Source organism: Astyanax mexicanus, chromosome 1 (genome assembly GCF_023375975.1).
Source record: "Astyanax mexicanus isolate ESR-SI-001 chromosome 1, AstMex3_surface, whole genome shotgun sequence".
Taxonomy (NCBI): domain Eukaryota; kingdom Metazoa; phylum Chordata; class Actinopteri; order Characiformes; family Acestrorhamphidae; genus Astyanax; species Astyanax mexicanus.
Window position 1 is genome coordinate 104,848,771 of NC_064408.1, and position 19,388 is coordinate 104,868,158.

The 19,388-nt window shown below is 36.6% G+C and overlaps 1 protein-coding gene across 1 annotated transcript in view; it reads right to left on the minus strand.

Moving 5' to 3' along the window:
• acad11 (acyl-CoA dehydrogenase family, member 11) overlaps nucleotides 1-16,465 on the minus strand; it is a 113,899-nt gene extending 97,434 nt beyond the window's left edge. Inside the window, exons 1-11 of the mRNA XM_049463505.1 lie at nucleotides 16,176-16,465; nucleotides 15,987-16,086; nucleotides 14,014-14,139; nucleotides 10,438-10,599; nucleotides 10,191-10,352; nucleotides 9,049-9,190; nucleotides 8,210-8,331; nucleotides 7,699-7,805; nucleotides 5,764-5,878; nucleotides 1,320-1,397; nucleotides 528-666 (exon numbers count right to left, since the gene is read on the minus strand). Coding sequence (XP_049319462.1) covers nucleotides 528-666; nucleotides 1,320-1,397; nucleotides 5,764-5,878; nucleotides 7,699-7,805; nucleotides 8,210-8,331; nucleotides 9,049-9,190; nucleotides 10,191-10,352; nucleotides 10,438-10,599; nucleotides 14,014-14,139; nucleotides 15,987-16,086; nucleotides 16,176-16,300 — 1,378 coding nt within the window. The 5' untranslated portion in view covers nucleotides 16,301-16,465. The remainder of the gene's footprint in view (nucleotides 1-527; nucleotides 667-1,319; nucleotides 1,398-5,763; nucleotides 5,879-7,698; nucleotides 7,806-8,209; nucleotides 8,332-9,048; nucleotides 9,191-10,190; nucleotides 10,353-10,437; nucleotides 10,600-14,013; nucleotides 14,140-15,986; nucleotides 16,087-16,175) is intronic.
• Between the last annotated feature and the right edge of the window lie 2,923 nt (nucleotides 16,466-19,388).

The window sequence follows — 19,388 nt, forward strand, 5'->3', positions numbered from 1 at the left end:
ACCAGTTTTTAACAATAATTTTACAAAAACTAGTAATATGTTCTTTATTCATCGTGATATTATATTTGCACGTCTACAGAAACTCCTACTCACATACAGAAATCTACACTGAGAAGTGTGTTTTTAAAATCATTTATGGATGTTTTAGTTTTTGGGAAAGCACCTATGATTCAGCTCTGTCACCCGTGCTTTACACAAAACACTCTCTGATTATGCTAAAAGAGCCAAAACCTTCCTTCCCAGAACCACCTTCATGTCTGAAGTCTCCCAAAACAATGATCAAACTGGACAATAAACAGAGCCCAAGCTAATAATTACACAGCCCATAATTAATGCATACAGTAGAGGTTTTAGATCAAAGAGCATTTAAGCTCTACAGTAGTATTTAGCAAAACATATCATTTCTCAAAAGTTACAGTAATACAGACTTTAAGATAAGTTCATGGAACATGGAAAATTAAATCTACTTCATATTAAAATTTGTGAAAAAAAAGTTTTATTATATTAAAATACATCTACACACAAACCTGGGGCCTGGCAGTTGAAGACCTCTGCAGCGAAGACACATTTTCCAGTTTCCTCAGCAATGTAGGAATAATCCACCTGAGACAGCCCACTGACTGCTGGCAGGAACAGGTTCCACAGTCCTGCAGCACGAGCTTTAGCCTTCCAACACACACATTCAGATTCAATTCACTAATTATTAAAAGGGTTAGATAGAGACAGAGATGCACATACTGCACATATTTCCTGTAAGAAATATGAAAAAAGCTCTCTCTCATTTATTGTTTAAAAAATACAAAAATAAATATCTAAAATATGCTTTTAGTGGCTCGAAAGCTCTTTTCCAGGATCTTACTTAGATTTCAAGGTCATTTTTCAGCAATTATCTGTATTTCCAGGTGTTTTTAGATTTTTCAAGACACATGGGAACTGAATTTTAAGACTTTCTTGCTGCACAGAAATGTGGTATTGCATGTCCTATGAGGTATATCATATTGTACTGTGAACAATATGTTGTGACAGAGTAATATTGTGATTTAAAAATCCATACCATTATAACAACAGTATTCTATCTTAAAGGTAGTTAATTGTTTACTGTAATGGTTTACAAGTTTTTTTTGTATAACTGGTTATGTTTTACATGTTCTTTTAACCTTTAAATTTTATTTTGCTGCAGTAATATTTCAGTGTTTTTTTCTTATTGCCAAGAATACAATTATTACAACAGCACTGTGAAATATTGTGATTTTATTTCAGGGCCAATTGCACACCCATAATGCCCTTTCATAAAACATAGTGTGTCTGTGCACATTTACCTTCAGCTCCTCTAGCACAGGGGGTGTCTGCCATCTCTGGGGGCCGTCAGTGTGTTTAGCATAATACTCTGTTATTTGCTGAAAGACAGACAGCACATGGGTTGTGAGTGGAGCTAAAGGCCGGAATTCGGAAATCGGCCATTTACCCGTGAAAAGCTCTTCTGCCTGAATGGCTCTTTACAGCATAAGTAATTCAGGAAGCCAAAGAAGAAACCGTGCCAGGGTGCCAGAGGGAAAGAGAAATGGAGGCAGCTCAAACATCCCAATGAAAAAGCAGCACAGTTAGTACTGCACACTGACGGAGCACACAGACTGAAAGCAGACTACTGAAAACTGATGTTTTTAACTTGTTATCTCATCTAAATATGCATGTACACAATTGTTTCCAAGTGTAGCTGATTAGTTAAGACGTGTTTGGTGTCTGAGGCATGCAAGTTTAGTTCTGAATGATTATAAAGGTGTGAAAAGTATTCCCATCCATTACTTTGGTAGAAGTATATTTACACTAGGGTTTAAAATACTAAGTTTCAACTCAAACATTTTACTCAAGTAAAAGTATAAAAGTACTGGTCATTAAGGACAAAATCTTAGGCTGTGCCACAGAGTCCTATAGTGCACTATACCCCCTCCCCAAAATACATTTTTCGGTAACACTTTCTATGAATGTCATCTTTATTAGACGCTATAACCACATTTATAATATATTATAATGCATTCATAAGGCATTATAAACATGCCTATAAATATTTATAAAAATGCATAACCCATTATAGCCATGTTTATTAAGCATTATGACCTGTGATCATAATACATTATATATATGCTACAATAGTATATCTCTATCATTAATAATCTAGTCCTACAATGAAAGTCTGGCACGTTACTTAGAGCACACAAAGACCTGTTATAATACATCATAATTGACTGTAAATAATATTATATTCAAGACAAGAATAATTTGTGAGTGGTTAAAAATATATTTATAGGATTATTGAGGGTGTGCTTATAAGTTGGATGATACACTCTGCAAGCAGGGACTGAGTTTCTTGCTACTGATGTATAACATGTTATAAACACAGCTATTAATACATTATAATGACAGTTCATGATGCATAATAAACATGGCTATAATGAGTTAAACATTTTTATAAATATGCATAGCCATGTTTATAATGCCTTATGAATGCATTATAATGTGTTATGAGTATGTTTATAATGTCTTATAAAGATGACATTCATAGAAAGTGTTACCCATTTTCTAAAAGCCATAATGACTCAAATGTTCTATTAAAATGTTAATGTTGATAAATTTGGGATGCACTAGGCTCCTTGTTTCAGCTGCATATATGCCCATTGAAAATGAATGTACTGTAGTACAATGTAAATACATTAAAGAAGCTTAGTTAGGACACTCTGCACGGATCATCTTCATACCAGGCTACATACTATGCTATGTTTAAGCTGAAGTGTGGGGGGGCGTGACGTGTGCAGGTGTGATGGATTGTGTATAAACCAATAAGGTGCCGGAATGGTATATGTTAATACTTCTCATCCAACAAAAAACTTATATTACTATTATTATTATTATTATTATTATTATTGTTATTATTATTGTTATTATTATTGTTAGTAGTAGTAGTAGTAGTAGTATTGTTATTATTATTATTATTAGTAGTAGTAGTAGTAGTAGTAGTAGTAGTAGTGTTATTATTATTATTATTATTATTATTAATAATAATATTATATTTTTTGTGTGAAAAATGTAAGAAGTAAAAGAAAAAAATCTTCTAAAAAATAACTACAGCAGTAAAGTATAGATAACCAAAATTTCTACTTGAGTACAGTAACAAAATATTTGTATTTTATTACTCGACACCCCTGCATGGCTAACACAGCTAACATAGCTAACAAAGTACTAGTTTTCACTATGGCACCTTCATATACTTCCATTATGTTTAAGCCCCATTACATTCATAGCTTCACTGCAAACCTTAAACAAACCTTCAGACACCAAACAGACCTCTCACACATTAGCAAAGTTTAGAAAAGGGGAAAATTGGCCAATTTAGATGTTTGGCCACACCACTGCTTCCACCCTATTAACCTCAAGGCAAACTGCCAATGAAAATGTTTGAAGGAACACTTCAGCAATTTGCACTCTATACATATTATTTTTTTCTGTCAAATCAGTCCTTTAAACAATTTGCCTGGCAGTGTGTTGTAGGTTAAACAAATATCCAGATTTTGAACCTGCAGCCCAAACATAACAAAAGCGGAGCCGACATTAATTATCACCACCAGGTCCTGTGTTTATCTACGTGTGGTGCACATGGAACAGAGATGCTTCAGTATTAAACAGTGCTTTCACTGTGTTGAGTCACTATTCACTATAAAAAATAAAGTCCTGTATTTCAGTTTGGTCAAGAATATATTTGGAGTTGAGCTTCAAAAACATAACTACATGTTCTGCAGCTGAAACATTTTGTAAGGTTTTTAGTCTGCATCCCCAATTTGTTTACTGTGCAGGTTAGAACTTCCCCACTCGCACGAGGGGACAGCCTTCCTATTCTCAGACCCATGACCGAAGGCCTGTGCTGTTGATGGGATTCAAACTTATGATCTTGTTATGATCTTGCAAAAAAACATTGTAAAAATACAAAAAACAAAATGTTAAACACTGTTAAAAGCAGGCCAACTTAAAAAAAAGAGTTAACTTAGTTCTTAATAAGCTTCCTTAGTTCAACAAAAGCAGTATTTCTTTTTTATATTTTAAAATCTGTGTACCTCCCCTTCAATTTGTTAACCCAAAAAAAGGAAAATCCATTTAGATTTAAATTATTATGTTATTATGTAATTTTACAGCTCTAGGGTGGCACAACAGTCTAACTGCCTACTGGTCAAAGGTAAAGATCCTAAGCTTAAAGGGCTAAGCAACCCATTGTCAAAGCTTCCGTGCCTGAAGATAACTAATTATAGGTATAGTTGGCAATAAACAAGCAGTTTCTCAATATGGATTACACGTTTGATCTCCGGATAATAAGAAGCACTATCAATAAACGCCTATATTCTATATTCTGGTCTATTTTTATACATAAGGCGCACCGGATTATAAGGCAATTATGTGAATCTAGTGAGGAACAGTGGTGTCGCCATGTTTTCCTTATACTTCAGCAGGTCTCACCACTGGGGGGCAAGACCTGTAAAACTGAGCTAAGTTAAGTAAACAAAACTGTAATTCAGACAAGTCAAACGAGCGCTGGATGTTAATCTACACAGATTTCTCTCCTAAAAACTGTTTAAATGAGTAAAGTGATTCCTTCAAAAAACTAGCGCTTAGCATGGTTAACAGATAATGCTAATACTGCTCCAGCAGTGCTAGCCGGGGTTAGCAGGAGGCTGCAGGCCGATAATACTCACCTAATACTGCTGGAGAACTGAACTGAAACGCCTGTATATCACTGCACTTCAGATTAGTGACTTTACTGCTTCTTACAACCTGAATGGTAAATTAAATACATAACTTGCACCAAATTATGAGAAGCACTGACCATTTTTGGGACAATTAAAGGATTTTAAGTGCGCCTTATAGTGTGAAAAATACAGTATGCACTTTCTCCTCCACCAGTACATCGATACTGGTGCAAGGTGCATTCTGGGATATCGGAATCTAGGAAGTCCACACAAGTCACCTTCCATGCCTCATCAAAAATGTGGGAGGAGCAAAAACACATCCGGATATTTGTAGTGTACAATACTTGAGCTGCGACTGATGATGTTTCTCAGAGTCCACAAGAACACAAGTACAGACAAGATTGCAGATTGAGAAATGACCACAGTAAACAAACTGAAGGGAGACACAGAAAAATCTTTTAAAATATTCAAGCAATTTCAGCTGCAGCTCATTTATAGCTCATGTCGTTGAGGCTCAACTCAAAATGTGCAGACTAAATATTAAAGAGAAACTTTAGAATCTTTAATTCATCACTGTAAGTTGGTCTGACTTTAATTTGTTTACAGAGCAGGCAGTTAGAAAATGGCACCACTCTAGAGCTATAAAATAATTCATATATTGGTTTTAAATACAGAAAGGAAAAGTATATTTACGTAGGGTAATTACATAGCACTAGAGTGGCCCAAGTGTTTAACTGCCTACTCATCAGTCCAAATAAATCAGTGAGTCAGTGCTCCATAGTTAATAGCCTCCCAGATGTGGACATTATGTTATATGGGAAGGTCCATTCTAAATATTGTCATAAAAAAAAAAATAAGGAATATGTGAAACAGAATTTTGCAATTTAGCTGCAGTTAATCTATGAATGTTCATTTAGGCTCAACTCTATTGTTGAAGAACTATGTAAAATCAACTGAAAAAATGACTCTGTTCTGAGTTACTTTATCATTTTAGTTGGCCTGACATTAGTGTGATGATAACTGTTTAACTGACCTGTTGAGCAGGCAGGACGTGCTGCTTCATGAACTGCTGAACCTGCTGGAGCACAGCGTGGCCTTTTGGAGACTGGAGAAAGAGCGTGTCAACAACTGCCTTGACCGAGGACGAGCTGCATTTAAACACAACAGAAACATCTAAATAAAAACTAGATGATCTAAGATCTAAAATAAACTAGATGATTTTCTTTTTCCCTGAAATGGGTGATTTCAGTTTGCACTGGAACTATAAGGCTAATATAGCTAACAAGTACTGAAACCTTATGTTTCCCCAATTAGCATTATAAAAACAGCATCTGCGATCCTCAATCACACACACTTGCCTCAAACCATATGGAGATCTTAATTAATCTCAGATGTCTGTACTTTGTGGTTTCTGACACTGTATGACATAGCCCTCATCATTTTTTACTGCTATAAAAAAGGAATAATAAAAGTATGCCGTAGTCAACACAGTAGTAAGAGCCATTTTGTAGCTTGAATCGTATCCATTTTTCTGCATTATTTTAAGGAATCATTCAGATTTTATACATTTTTACACGTTTGATACATGTGAAGTTTTAGATCTATACATAGCATAGTTTTGGCACTCTGCATGGTCACTACTTTGAAGAAGCATAGCATTAATCACAACTACAATGGCCTGCAAAAGTATTTACATCCCTTGAACTTTCGCACGTCATTTTATAACCACAAACGTAAATGTGTTTTATTGAGATTTTAGCGCATAATTGTGAAGTGCAACAAAAAAATAAAAAATGCTCTTCTTTCATTTTTAGCAAATAAAATTATGCAAAGTGTGACGTGCAAAAAGTAATCAGCCCCCCTATATCAATACTTAGTAGATCCACCTTTCGCTGCAAATTACAGCTGCATGTCTTTTGGGGTATATCTCTACCAGCTTTGCGCATCTAGAGACTTTTTCTAGAGATTTTTGCTCATTCTTCTTTATAAAACAGCTCAAGCTCAGCCAGATTAGATGGAATTTAATGTCTTTCCACAGATGCTCAATGCGACTGGGCCATTCTAACACATGAATAGTCTTTGATCTAAACCATTCAACTATAGCTGTGCCTTTATGTTTATGGTCATTGTCTTGATGGAAGCTGAATCTCCTTCTCAGTCTCAAGTCTTTTGCTCCCTTCAACAGGTTTTCTTCCAGGATTGCCCTGTATTTATCACCATCTATCCATCTTCCCATCAACTCTGACCGGCTTCCCTATCCCTGCTGTAGAAAATAATCCCCCCAGCATAATGCTGCCACCACCATGTTTCACAGTGGGTATGGTGTATTCAGGGTGTTACATTTCTGTATTTGTATTTAGGCCAAAATGTAAACTTTATCGCCGGCCTGTCTGGGGAGTTCCTTGGTCTTCATGATGCTGTTTGTTCACTAGTATTCTCTTACAAACCACTGAGGCCTTCACAGAACAGGTGTATTTATACTGAGACTAAATTACACACAGCTGGACACTATTAAAAAATTAAGTGACCTCTGATTTTATTTAGGAGTATCAGAGTGAATACTTTTTCACATCACACTTTTTAGCTTGTAATTTAATACAAATTAATAAAAACCATGTATCATTTTCATTCCACAATTATGTGAAATTATTTGAATTAACTCCTATTATTTCTTTTTGCAGGTTACTCAAAACCCCAGGATCCTCTCCTTCCCTGAAGATGAATCTGCAAGGAGATGCTGCCCTGGTTCCCTTTGTATCCCTTTTGCCCTTCTGACCCTCATTGTAGCAGGATTAAAAGGTAAGTACATTCCATGTTACTCTGGTGATGCGCTATCTTGCCACATCAGTCACAATATAGATGCATTTTTGTGAAAATTGTACATAGAATATGGCAAACACATTAATAAAACAAGTCTTAATGCAACGTGTTAATAATCTGCATGTTACTGCAGAGTTTTAAACGTTACCTGTGGGCAATCTTCAAAGCCAGCTGAGCTAAAGGCTCCACAGTGTCTCCATATCGAGCAGCATCAGGAGCACTAGCATTCCCAAGCATAAACCTTGCATAGATCCCCTACAATAAACACACACACACACACACACACATACCATACAGAAGAAAAGGAAGAAGAGGAGCATTTCAGAAACATTGCTTTTCAGAAATGTACACAAAGATTTAATTCCTGATTTTTGATAAAGAGCATCACAACTATTTTAAGGTGGATCCAATCAGTTCTGAATATTTATATGTGTATTTTCCAAATATGCATTTCTGGAAAAGGTTCATTTCCATTCTTCCACAGGTCAAAAGACAAACAAAAATAAATAAAAAACATCAGAAACAGACAGGCAGAGCGATAGCAAGGCACAAATCCCAGTGAAAGCCTGATCTTATCTGAGAGAAACTGGAGCAGACATGCCAACATGTAAGATGATCCCATCTCATCAATATGAACCCACAGGATCGAGACTGATTACCTGTGCAATGCAGGCCATTTTAAACATGGCCAGGGCGATGAAGAAATTCTGATGAGGAAGAGAGGAGGGGAGCCCACGGCAGCGACAGTAGATGGAGATCAGGTCCTCTGGAGGAGGAATACCTGGAGAAAACAAAATAAACAGAAGGTCTAAACCATGAAATGACGTCGTATGATGATGACTCCTTCTCAGCAGTCTGTCTGTCACACATATGAAACAGTCCAACAAGGTTTTGTAGTGATGTCACACCCAAACATTTTGGGCCACTTTTTTTTTTTTCTTTAGAGTTTAAAATGATCCCTGATTCAAAGGCTTGTGGTGTTTTTTTTTTATTTCTTTTTTTCTTCATGTTGTATATGAGCAGAGAAGAGCAGAGGCAAACAAGAGCCATGAAAGATCATCAGTTGTGTTCTCAAAATCACTCCAAATGTCACCTGCAGAGACTTCTCACATTTATGCAAATTACTACAGAAAGCCTTGACCGAGATTTAGGTACGTTTTAATTTGGTCTTAGAGATCTGTATCAGAAAGCATGAGCCATGTCCAAATAGACTCAACTCTTCCACCTGCGAACCTGCCGCTCGAAGTTTCAGGTAAAACAGACTTGGTCCAGTGTTAGACAACACAGTTGACAGCACCTGATAGTAAAGTTTCTCTCTCATTCAATGCTCCAGTTTTTAAAAGTTATTTTTGATGGCGTAGGGAACTATTTTCCACTCACTCTAAATTTCCAAAGGAAAAAATCTTTTAGTGGGTTTAGGAAGTTCATAATTAGAGATAGTCAGAGAGTGTTTCCAGTGGTCATAAAATTTAAGGATGCTGGTAGAAGGATGCCCTACCTTCAATTCCTGTAATTCCACCCAAAGTGCTGATCATCCCATGATGGGAGGGGCAGTAATGAGGCATGAGGAAGTACGCTAGATCTGCTATTGGCTGACCAGTCGTCGATAGTTCCCAATCCAAAACAGCTACCACTCGTGCCTGCAGAGAAAATATGAGGAAATACATACTACATACTACACCATCAATGCAAACAGAATGAATTAATTCCACATTTGCACTAGCGGATTTATAACATTATTACATTTGTTTGTGACTCTTATATGTTGTAGGAGTTTCAACTGAGTAAAACCACTGTGAAAAAGCTCAGAGATAAGAAGGGCAAGCTGGAGAGTTCATAGGTGTTTATAGTTCATAGTGATTCAGGTTACACAGTCCACTGTTTACTACTGCATACACACAACTCAGACACAACTCAGTAAACATCAAAATGTGTTTTTAAATAAGTACTGAATTGGATCTGTTGTGAGAGAGCAGCTGTGAACAGGAATGTTATTATTGCACAATCATGTGATCACAACTGTTTTTCACAGTTGCACAATACTATGTTTAGGCTGCTACAAACAGCATGTGAATTGGATGTGTTTACATCTGTCAGTATAAGGTAAACAGGCTTATGTTGATAAATCAGCAACAAAAATGCATTTTCTGATTTGGTGCAATAACTCATTTAGTTTGCAATGATAAGTAAGTAAGTTTGTTTAAGACTTGTTATGTCTGACCAATAATTAAACCATTCACATACCAAATAACCCATTGATTCAACCATTCACTCAATGACTCACCCATTCAACCACTGACTCATCCATTCAACCACTGACTCATCCATTCAACCACTGACTCACCCATTCAACCACTGACTCACCCATTCAACCACTGACTCAACCATTCACTCAATGACTCAACCATTCACTCAATGACTCAACCATTCACCCACTGACTTGCCCATTCACCCACTGACTTACCCATTCACTCATTGACTCAACCATTCACTCAATGACTCACACATTCAACCACTCACCCATTCACCCAGTGACTCACACTGTGTTTACTTGTCCTTAAGAACATTTGGGGATTAGGTAAAGGATTTCTAGCTTGCTGTTGTCCAGTTAGACCCAAATTGTAGTTCCAGGGCTGTTACCTCAGTTGGGTGGAATATCAGGTTGTCAATCCGAAAATCACCATGAACCAGAGTGACTTCATTATCACTTGGTATGTTTTTGCCCAGCCATTCAGAAAGCTCATCCATAGCTGGAATGCTTCTGTGGGCTGAGGCTCTGTACTGCTTTGTCCAAGTCGACACCTAAAAAAAAAGGGGTCAATGAAATCTCAACCTCCAATATCTCTACATACATCCACAACTATTGTCATCATAAATAAAATCTCACCTGTCTCTTAGAGTATCCTGCCCCTTTCCCGTATCCCTGAAGGCCGAGCTTGGTGACGTCAATAGAGTGCAGTCTGGCTAACGTCTCAACTGCAGCAACATACAGAGCAACACGCTCTGCTGCACTCAGCCCTGGCAGCCTCAGGTCCCGGAATATACGACCCTGTATCACATACAGATGTGCAAAGTATTGATTGCGCTTAATTTATTTAATTTCCAAATCAAGTATACATAAAGAGATCTTTGTAAGATTTTACACTTTCATGAAGTTTTCAAAACTGAAGTTAAAAATAAAAATAAAAAAAAAAATGAATAGAAAATGAGACTCATAACAACTGTGCAAGAGCTGGTAGACACCTAACATTATCTCCATCAAACAGCATTTCAAGTATTCAATTTTTCAAAAAGAAAAGGAAAATGGGAATTGATGTATATGCTGCAACAGTAGATTATCTCTTATTTTTAAACAGAAATAAAATGAAACTGAGGATAATATTTTACACTTATTCTGCTGCGGAGTGCATGTGTCTACAAAGGGTCGGATTCTGACAGAGAGCTAAAATTCAGCACAATACCTGGCATAGCAACTCATTAAACTCATAACCAACATTCTACAAAAGTATAGGGACCAAATATATACAATGTAACAAACACATGAACCTTAGTGCTAGTGCAAAATTGAATTTGCTAGTGCTAGTGCAAAATTGAATATGTTTTAGATGGCTTGCATGGTGATAATTAGAAAACGCTGTGTATTTGGGTCAACCCAAGTAGAATGGGTTCCTCTGACTGAGTCTTGGTTCCTTCCAAGGTTTCTTCCTCTTAAAGGGAGTTTTTCCTTGCCACTGTGTCACCATAAAATTGTCATCTCTGTGGTGCTGCTCATAAGAGGCGTGGACCTGTTTTACCTGTAAAGCGGCTTTGTGACAACCTTTGTTGTAAAAAGCACTATATAAATAAAATTGAATTGAATTGAATATTCCTGAAAAAGAACTGAAAGGGAATCTCCAGACAAAAATGAAAGCAGTAATAAAGATAAAGGTTGGACTCACTTAATTCTAAAACATATATTGTACTTAGTTTTATAAATACTTATACATTACATACGTTTTTTATTTATTTGCAGCAATACAAAACGAGTGGTTTACTCTATCCTAATACAAGGCTGAGGAAAGAAATACGAATATGAATTCGTATAAAATGATCAGCCCTTTATAAGAAATGATATTAGCTGCATTCCAAAATCTAGTCAGTCTAACGTGAAGACCCAGTTTTTTATTTTATTTGGACAATTTAATTGAATTTGGATGTTACCGAGTAAGCTTTTGATCAACATATGGTCAAATATCTAGGGTCTGATATTATTTGCATCTAATTTTTATGCATTTCAAGCAGGGCTGATAGGTTTTATTATCACAGAGAAACAAATTTCAGCTATTAATATACAAATGTCATAGTGTAGAGAAACCTAAAATCTCCTGAGAATAAACTCTGGCTACAGTGCCCTCCATAATTATTGGCACCCCTGGTTAAGATGTGTTCTTTAGCTTCTCATAAATTGAGTTTTGTTCAAAATAATATAGGACCACGATGGAAAAAAAGAGTAAAATACAACCTTTAACTCAAGTGAATTTATCCCACATTAAGAAATAATTATTTAACATCAAATCATGTGTGCCACAATTATTAGCACCCCTGATGTTAATACTTTGTACAACCCCCTTTTACCAACAAAACAGCACCTAATCTTCTCCTGTAATGTTTCACAAGATGGGAGAATACAGAAAGAGGGATCTTTGACCATTCCTCTTTGCACATTCTCTCTAAATCATCCAACGACCTGGGTCCTCTCCTCTGCACTCTCCTCTTCAGCTCACCCCACAGGTTTTCAATGGGGTTGAGGTCTGGGGACTGAGATGGCCATGGGAGGAGCTTGATTCTGTGTGCGGTGAACCATTTCTGTGTAGATTTGGCCACATGTTTAGGGTCATTATCTTGCTGAAAGACCCAGTGACGACCCATCTTCAGCTTTCGGGCAGAAGCCACCAGATTTTGTTTTAAAATGTCCTGGTATTTTAGAGCATTCATGATGCCATGCACCCTAACAAGGTTCCCAGGGCCTTTAGAAGAGAAACAGGCCCACAGCATCACTGATCCCCCGCCGTATTTCACAGTGGGCATGAGGTGCTTTTCTGCATACTCAGCTCTTGTGTTACGCCAGACCCACTTAGAGCATTTGTTGCCAAAAAGCTCTATCTTTGTTTCATCTGACCAAAGCACACGGTCCCAGTTGAAGTCCCAGTACCGCTTAGCAAACTCCAAACGTTTGCGTTTATGATTGTGAGTGAGAAATGGTTTCTTCAGTGCATGCCTCCCAAACAGCTTGTTGGCATGTAGATAGCGCCTGATGGTTGTTTTGGAGACTTTGTGACCCCAAGAAGCTACCATTTGTTGCAATTCTGTAACAGTGAGCTTTGGAGAACTTTTTATTTCTCTTATCATCCTCCTCACTGTGCGTGGTGGCAAAATAAACTTGCGTCCTCGTCCAGGCTTGTTTACCACTGTTCCAGTTGTTTTAAACTTCTTAATAATTCCTCTGACAGTAGATATGGACAGGTGTAGGCGAGTAGCGATTTTCTTGTAGCCATTGCCTGACTTGTGAAGGTCAACACACATCTGCCTCACTTGAATGGTATGTTCCTTTGTCTTTCCCGTGTTGAAGATAAATGGCCTCTGTGTCACGTCATATTTATACCCCAGGGAAACAGGAAGTTGTGAATTACTAATGAAATGTTCCTACATACTCTGATCAACTTCGTAAACTACTGTAGAAGTGACAGAAATACTTTTATTAAATTTATTTCCTAAGAATTGTTAGGGGTGCCAATAATTGTGGAACAGGTGATTTGATGAAGAATAATTATTTCTTAGTCAGGGATTTTATTTCCCCCTTAAAATTTACTTGAGTTAAAGGTTGGACTTTACTCTTTTTTTCCATCGTGGTCCTATATTATTTTGAACAAAACTCAATTTATGAGAAGCTAAAGAACACATCTTAACCAGGGGTGCCAATAATTATGGAGGGCACTGTATGTGCTACTGTCTTTTCCAAATTCTTTGTAATTTGTAGGTGAATAAAGATGCATTAAACTATAAAGAAAAAGACATACAGTATTTACAGCACCTCTTACTGATTGATGTTTAAAACAGAGAGTTTTTTTTTAGGTCAGTTCAATTAATTAAGTAATAAATAAATAATAAATCAATCAATCCACTGATTGGCTACTCATCTAAAATTAATTTGAATTGTACAGTTAAAATACAGTTCGCAAAAAAGTGACTAATGTGATTAATTTATTTTCATTTAATGTTCAATGCCTGCTGCATTTCTTTGCTGCATACAAAGGACTTTTAACTTTAAAACAGCCTTCAATGAAATGCAGCCGAGAAATGCAGTCCACGTTTTGGAATGCAGCTCACGCAGCTGTGCATGTAAGCATGCCATGTCATACCAGGACTTAACAGTCCTGATGTCAGCATGGTTCTTAAAGATGATGCTAAAGCCTGCAGGTCTGACCTGTACATGCTCCATGATGTAGAAGTCAGTGCCGATGACATCTGTGTCTGAACAGTACAGCAGAGGCTGAGGAACAGGAAAGCCGGCAGAGTGCAGAGCCTTCTGTACAGCATACTCTCTGTCCACCTGTCCACAAAAACACACACAGTTTAAAACATTCACCATTTATCCTAAACACTATACTTGAAACATTTTTTAAGAATTTATTTCTGAATTTGTCAGGACTTTAGGATCAATAGTGATATAATGAGATTAAACAAATATATAGTATATTTGTATTGTATACATTGTGAATCATGTGGTCTCCCATCACAAGTTTATGTCTAATGCAGAATATAATGTTTTAGATTTCAAGCACAAAACTGAGAACTTTGCGTTAAAGGGTTAACAGCATATTTGCAGTATGTGCACCTCTTTGTCATATACTGATGGTTGTTATTGTTCTGACCGTTTAGTATTAAATTCAACAACAGAAAACTGTAATCTTGGAATAAAATCATAATTTTAGTGAAGATATGAGTTGTCATGTATTTCACTCTACAATCTCTATTTTTCATCATGTAACAAAAACAGGTAAATATTATTTTTTTATACATATCTACCTAGGCCGATATATATATATATTTTTTAAATGTCCCAACTGGCTTCTTTAATATATTTGCATTGTACTAAAATGCATTAATTTTAAATTGCTATAAATCCAGCTGAAACAGGGAGCCTGGTTTTTCAACATTAACATTTTAGGCCGATATCTGATATAACATTCGTAACTTACAGCGAGATTAGACACCTTGGTATAACTTTAGACACAAAAGTAATATTTATTTGCCTTACATTTTAGCTTTCAACCAATGTATTGTATGCAAACACAAAATGAAAGGAATCTCTTGAGAAATTTGTTTTAACATTTATTGGTTTTTAACATTTATTTAGATAACTGGTCCTTATGCAGACTTCTCACAGCTTTAACCCTCTTTTAAAAATGTAACAGATTAAATAAAAAAAAAATAGGTTTATTGAAACTAAAACAAATAAATAAAAATTTGCTTAAATCAATGGAATTCAAAGTAGCATGGCCAGTGTCTAGTAATTGTAGTCATTTTCTAGCATGCATTATATTTATAATGTATTGTTTGAAATATCGTCTAAATCGGCCGATGTGATGATTAAAAAAAACATCCTCTAGCATTCCTAATTTTTTTTTTACATTTTTGCTGACTCCACTCTCAGCTCAAAATTGAAAAATATGAAACAAATGTGATGGGTAGTTTGGGAGGGGCACTGGGTGATGTATGGGTTTAGGGGTGGGGTTGAAGGGAGAGCTGATTGGGCTGAGCAGTGTGCCTCTCTTAGCAGCGAGATGCAGATGGTTGGAATTCACCAGGGGGCAGTATTACTGATTGATTGATTGATTGATTGACTTATTTGCCTATTGTGAGTGTCCGCATACCAAAGTACACGGAAACATCATCTTCACCTATAGCACGGTTAAACCTGCAATGGTAAAATGACCGCAATAAAACCGCGTTTTTTAAAGGTTGGAAACTGTTTTTACAACTTTTAAGCAGGACTGTGTTGTTTTATTACTTCAGAGGAACACATTTCAGCTATTAATACAATATATAAATTAGTGCCTCTTTAAAAGGGAAGAAAATTGAACTGATGTCAGCACACCAGTGTACTTCAAACAATGGAATTCATTCACAAAATTCAGTAAATTCATATTCTTGTCTTTGAAGGTGGCACCATCTAGTGGCGCTTTATAGCTGACCTTTCACATACATAAGTTATATCTGACAACTTTGCAGCTGTGTATCAAAGTCCAAACAACAACAAACAAAGTGTGAACTTCGAGTTGAAGATTTCTGAATGCTGCAGCACTTTAGAAAGCTTTGGCTTTGTGATATACATGATGTAAATGTAAGCTGATGATGAAGAGCATCAGCTGAAGCCTGAGGAAAACAGGGGCTAACCTTATGTGCACCAGGCAGTAAAGGGCCAGGGGGCTTCTTCCTGAGCACATAGGACCTGTCAGGAGTCTGGATGAAGAAGGTGGGGTTGGACTGTCCAGAACTGCAGAAAAAATGAAAAACAGTGAATAAACAGATGCAGTGAAAGCTGTGACAGTGAAGCAGCTCATGCATATTAATGAAGCTCTTTACCTGTACTGGCGCACAGACACTGCAGTGTTCTCAGAAACGCCGCGTAATCGACCTATCAGGTGCTTCTGCAGCTTCTTCACGTTAAACAGGTGCTGCTGCCGCACTGGGGTTGTCTCCTCTTCCATAGTTGCGATAAATCACACGAGAAGCAAGAATCAAAGCTTAATGCTGGAGTTTCTGCGAGACTTTTCTACCGTTTCAAAATAAAAGTCCCCCCAGCACTCTGCTTTCTAATAGTGTCCCAACAGTAGAGGTCTTCAGGTTATCTCGACCTTATATCCAGCTCCTGATCATGAACTTTAACCTGATCCTGTGTAGGTGTGACCAGACCTGAGACACTACATGATCAAACAATTACATCAGCTCTTACCCTAATGAACTTACCAATTATTACACAATACAGCACTGGAAACTGGATTAAAGGTCAAGATTGGTGAGCTAAGCCCTAAAATGCTGTAACGTTAATATAAAACATGACTTTTAACTTAAATAGACTATTAACTTAAATAAATAAGTGTTCTACATGATTCCTTATGTGCTTATTCATAGTCTGGATTACTTCAATATTCATTTACAATACAGGGAAAAAATAAAGAAATAAATAAAAACATTGAAACATTGAAAAATAACCGCTGAGTCCACCCATCAGCTCAAATAATAATAAAATAATAATCAGAGGCGTAGCTTGGGAGGGGCATTGGCTGATGTATGGGTTTAGGGGTGGGGTGGAAGGGAAAGCTGATTGGGCTGAGCAGTGTGCCTCTGCTAGTGGTGTGACGCAGGTAGTTGAACATCACCAAGGGAACTGTACTATTGATTAATTGATTGATTTGCATTTTGTGACATGTCTGCATACCAAAGTACATGGGCACTGCAGAGGCAGAACTGACCACAATAAAAGCGTTTATTTTTTTAAAGGTTAGGAAAGGTCTATGCAAATTTTAAGCAGGTCTAATATGGTTCATTACTTCAGAGAAACACGTTTCAGTTATTAGTGGAACAATATGGTTTTGGGTTTAGTGGCTCTTTAATTAAATTAAAACTCCCCTCGAAAAATAAACATTCTCTTGATTTACACTCCATAACTTAAAGGAAAAATCCATTGTTAAATAGACCTGGGATGTGAGACATGATAACAAGTACAAACTTTGCAGATGGGAGTTTAGGGCCTTTCGTTTCGCACAGGATTAGTTTCTCAGGGGGAGAAAGTAAAGTGACTGGTTCAGAGAAACAACCAATCAAATTAAAGAAAAGGCGTGGCAAAAAAGCAGATCTGCTAAATGAGAAAAAGAGCGGGAAGTTGGATCCAGCCATCTTGGAGGAGCAAATATTTATAAATAAAATTTTTAATTTAGTGAACAAAAACTTTTTAAGTTAGCTTGAGACAATAATGCACATGTATAGGCTAATTGGCTAACAAGACTAGATACTTAGCTACCTAACCCCTAGCTACAATAGTTTACAGTATTTTTGATAGTCAGCTAGCCAAGAAAACAAACAAAAAATAAAAAGACGTAAGATTGTAACATTTATTTTTATTTTAAAGGGTTTATTTGGTGAACAGATACGCTTTATTAAATTAACTGGAGACAGCAGTGTGTATTATCAGGCTAATTAGCTAGATAGCTCACCTAGATAGCTCTCAAGTTTAGACACTTAAATAGTAGTAGTTTTGATAAAGTCAGCTAGATATTTGTCAGCTATTAATTAAAATTCACAGTCTGATATAACCTATAATGATATGAAATAAGGGTTGTAAATTGCAGAGTGCTTGTTAATGTTAGTGAGATAATGTAACATGTGGACATGTATTTGTGTATTAAACCATACCTTCACACCTTGAGAATGTACAAGTTTTATACTGCTCTACAGGAACTATAGATATGTGCTTTGTCATGCTATGTTATCAGCCACTGTACTGTATAGTTTCTGCTGCCTATGGGGCACACAAATTGATCTATAGACATGAAAGACTATAACAGTGGTTTTCAACCTGTGGGATTTTTACTTTGCAAAAAAAAAAAAAATCTCATTTTGGCCTACGGCCCCCTTGCAATACCTCTGCAGCTCACTGGGGGGGCCGCAGGCCAAAATGAGATTTTTTTTTTTTTTTGCAAAGTAAAAATGATTTACAATATATAGATTGTTCAGCAAATGTAATTTAAGTGAAGATAATTAATAAGATGATAAATTCATTTATTTTCAAAATAAAACTTTAACGAGCTAGTTGATTGGTTTGGTGTAGTACAGTCAGAGCTAGTAGATCAACACGCTAGTTGTGTTATTTATGAGCATATAAACACATCAAACAGTGAGAGCATGCTCAGCGAGGTTAAAACAGGATGCCGACCTGACGCACCCGTTGAATTTTTAAATATGACATAGGTGTACTGTATACAGAGTACCGCTGCCCGCAGGGCAGGGCGAGCGTTAAATCATCCTGCTTAATATTAATGTTGCATTTTGGGTAAGAAGGATTAAACCATATTCACATAGGTTCCTTCAATTGAGCAATATTCTACTTGAATAGAATTGAACTATGGCCATATCTATCAATAATATATTTCATGTCATCCAAGAAGTAGTTGTTTTTGAAGGGCAATGGGACTCCATACAGTCTTACAACAAGAAATTGGAAGATGAAACTCAGAGCTACTTTAAATCTCCTGTATGTACTAATAAGAACTACTATTAATACGCATTTGAGAGGTCAACAAAACAACTGGCAATAGCAAAGAAAAACAAACCAGGGCCAACTCTTGTAGGGCCTATGTGTCTTCCAGGATAATAAGAGATGTTGGGTTTACAGGTGCTGTTGTGAACAAAATGCTGAAACACCATGGACATGATGTTGACATTCAAAAAGAAGGTGTAAAAAACCCTGTGAGCAACTAGGTTTCATTGACATGTGGCTTGAGCAAGGACTGTGATTTTCCAAAATACTTCTAAAAAGTGTTGTTTATGCAGAACGTCATGGACATGTAGACAAACATAATTGTTGATACTATGTAACACCAGAATATATAAAAACAATCAAAAAGAGCATCAAAAAGGGGCGTACTTTCCTTATAGGTCTGTAATACTGGAGACACAGTTACAACACTGTCCACAAGGTGGAACTGTTGTACATCAAATCATCACACCGTCAAACCAAAACACTCCCAAATATGATCCATTCGATATCTTGTTTTGATTGAATTATGTGTAAAACAG